Genomic DNA, 1,833 nt, shown 5'->3' with positions numbered 1-1,833 from the left:
GACACAACCCGACCCCCCCCCCCCCCCCCCCCCCCGACAAACCCCAAACACAAACCACAGCAAAAAGCACCCCTGCTGAGGAGAATTTGGGCTCCTCTGCAGGCAGGATGAGTAAGTTTGGCTGTGAGCAATTTGTTGCGTTCTCAAGAGACCAGAAATTATTTCAAGGAAGCTGTATTAGAAAATAATTAAAAGCAGAGAAGTGTTTGTGGCTTTGTTTTAAAACCTGATAATGATAAAGTGAAAATAACTTCACCTCTGAATGAAGTGAGAACTGTCAGAGCGTTCCAGCCTCGCCAGAACCGACGGCCAGTCCGTGACTGTTGACAGGGATCTGCTGGATTTTCTATTATCCATTTCAGCTTTATTTCTAAATAATGGTACTTTTGGCTCTGAATAAAGAAGCTTTTTAGAGATACAGATGACAGTTTAATCAGACATAATGTAAGGAATGGAGCTGTTGTGGGGAGAGACAGGATGTGATGGGAGCAGCTCATGCTGTTCCACTACTGTGTTTGGGTTTAGGTTTGGGACTGTGAGCTGCACTGGACCATGACCCAGCCAAGTGGTATTGGTTTGACTAACACTGCCTCCCATCCGGGAACTGAGCCGGAATTGGGATGTCTCTAGTAAACACTGATCCTTTCCAATGACACTTCCCTTTTTGTTTCACTTTGAGATGTCTGTGCAGTCGAGAAGCTTCAAAAATGCAAATTATTACTTTTATTACTGAAAGGCACATATATATACATGTATACATAAATGTGTAAATACATTGCATGTGTGAGTTTAGAAGCAGCTATACGAGACAGCAACGTGTAGGAATTGAAAGCAGAATGCAAACAAATTGTCGTTTGGAGGCTCATGTCCTGTTAAGCTCCGTGGGAAGTCAGATTGCTCCCGGACTTCAATGCTTTCACGTTTGGGCTCCTTTGGGTCACTTGCCTTTGTTTGTTTTGGCCAGAACACTTATATTTGTGTGTGTGTATCACATATATTCCCATGTATTTATGTATCTATAAAAATAATCTATAAACTACTTTCTTTTTCATTTGTTTCCCCTCTCAGATTACTCCTTGACTAGTGCAGACCTGTCTGCCTTGCAGGGATTTAACTCCCCAGGGATGCTGTCCCTCGGGCAGGTTTCAGCCTGGCAGCAGCACCACCTCGGTCCAGCAGCCCTCAGCTCTCTCGTGTAAGTACAGCCAAGTGTTACAAGTACACCCAAGGACACTGGTGCCACAGGTTGCAGCCGGGCAGGAACTTTGGCTGCATCAAGCTTAATACTCTGCACAACGGAATATGTAGCACAAGAGCAGTTTAATTTCGTGTCTGCTGGTGATGGTGTGTTGCCTTTCAGGTTTGCTCTTCAGCTGCAAAGCACTCGTGTTCCGTGGTGCTTGTCCCTTTCTCCCACAGACAGGCTGTGTCCTGGCAGCTCCTTACATGGGAGTCACCTGTGTGATGAACTCAAATGTTTGGACATAGGAAATAGCTGCTTGGTTTTAGTGTCCATAAATGCAGTTCAGCCCTTTAATTAATGCTTTTTTCAACTTTATTTCTTCACCTCACTCGGTTGCATTTTTTGACGTGCTCATTTTGAGGGTGTTGAACCACCGGAACGCACGTCACGCAGACATATCAACTGTCACCTTCTTCTCCTATGTCATGTTTTCTTATCTCTGCATTTTGGTTCTCTTCCCCCCAGTACTGGCAGCCAGCTATCTCAGGGTTCAAACCTATCCATTAACACCAACCAAAACATCAACATCAAATCTGAACCAATTTCACCTCCCCGGGACCGTGTGACTCCCTCTGGGTTCCCGCAGCAGC

The 1,833-nt window shown here is 45.3% G+C and overlaps 1 protein-coding gene across 1 annotated transcript in view; it reads left to right on the top strand.

Moving 5' to 3' along the window:
- MEF2A (myocyte enhancer factor 2A) overlaps positions 1-1,829 on the top strand; it is a gene marked incomplete at its 3' end in the record, with an annotated part of 50,886 nt that extends 49,057 nt beyond the window's left edge. Inside the window, exons 9-10 of the mRNA XM_010019447.1 lie at positions 1,069-1,195; positions 1,709-1,829. Coding sequence (XP_010017749.1) covers positions 1,069-1,195; positions 1,709-1,829 — 248 coding nt within the window. The remainder of the gene's footprint in view (positions 1-1,068; positions 1,196-1,708) is intronic.
- Between the last annotated feature and the right edge of the window lie 4 nt (positions 1,830-1,833).

This window comes from Nestor notabilis, unplaced genomic scaffold, assembly GCF_000696875.1.
Source record: "Nestor notabilis isolate BGI_N333 unplaced genomic scaffold, ASM69687v1 scaffold7928, whole genome shotgun sequence".
Lineage (NCBI taxonomy): Eukaryota > Metazoa > Chordata > Aves > Psittaciformes > Psittacidae > Nestor > Nestor notabilis.
The sequence above is the reverse complement of the archived record's forward strand: the minus strand, read 5'-3'. Positions and strand labels throughout refer to the sequence as shown.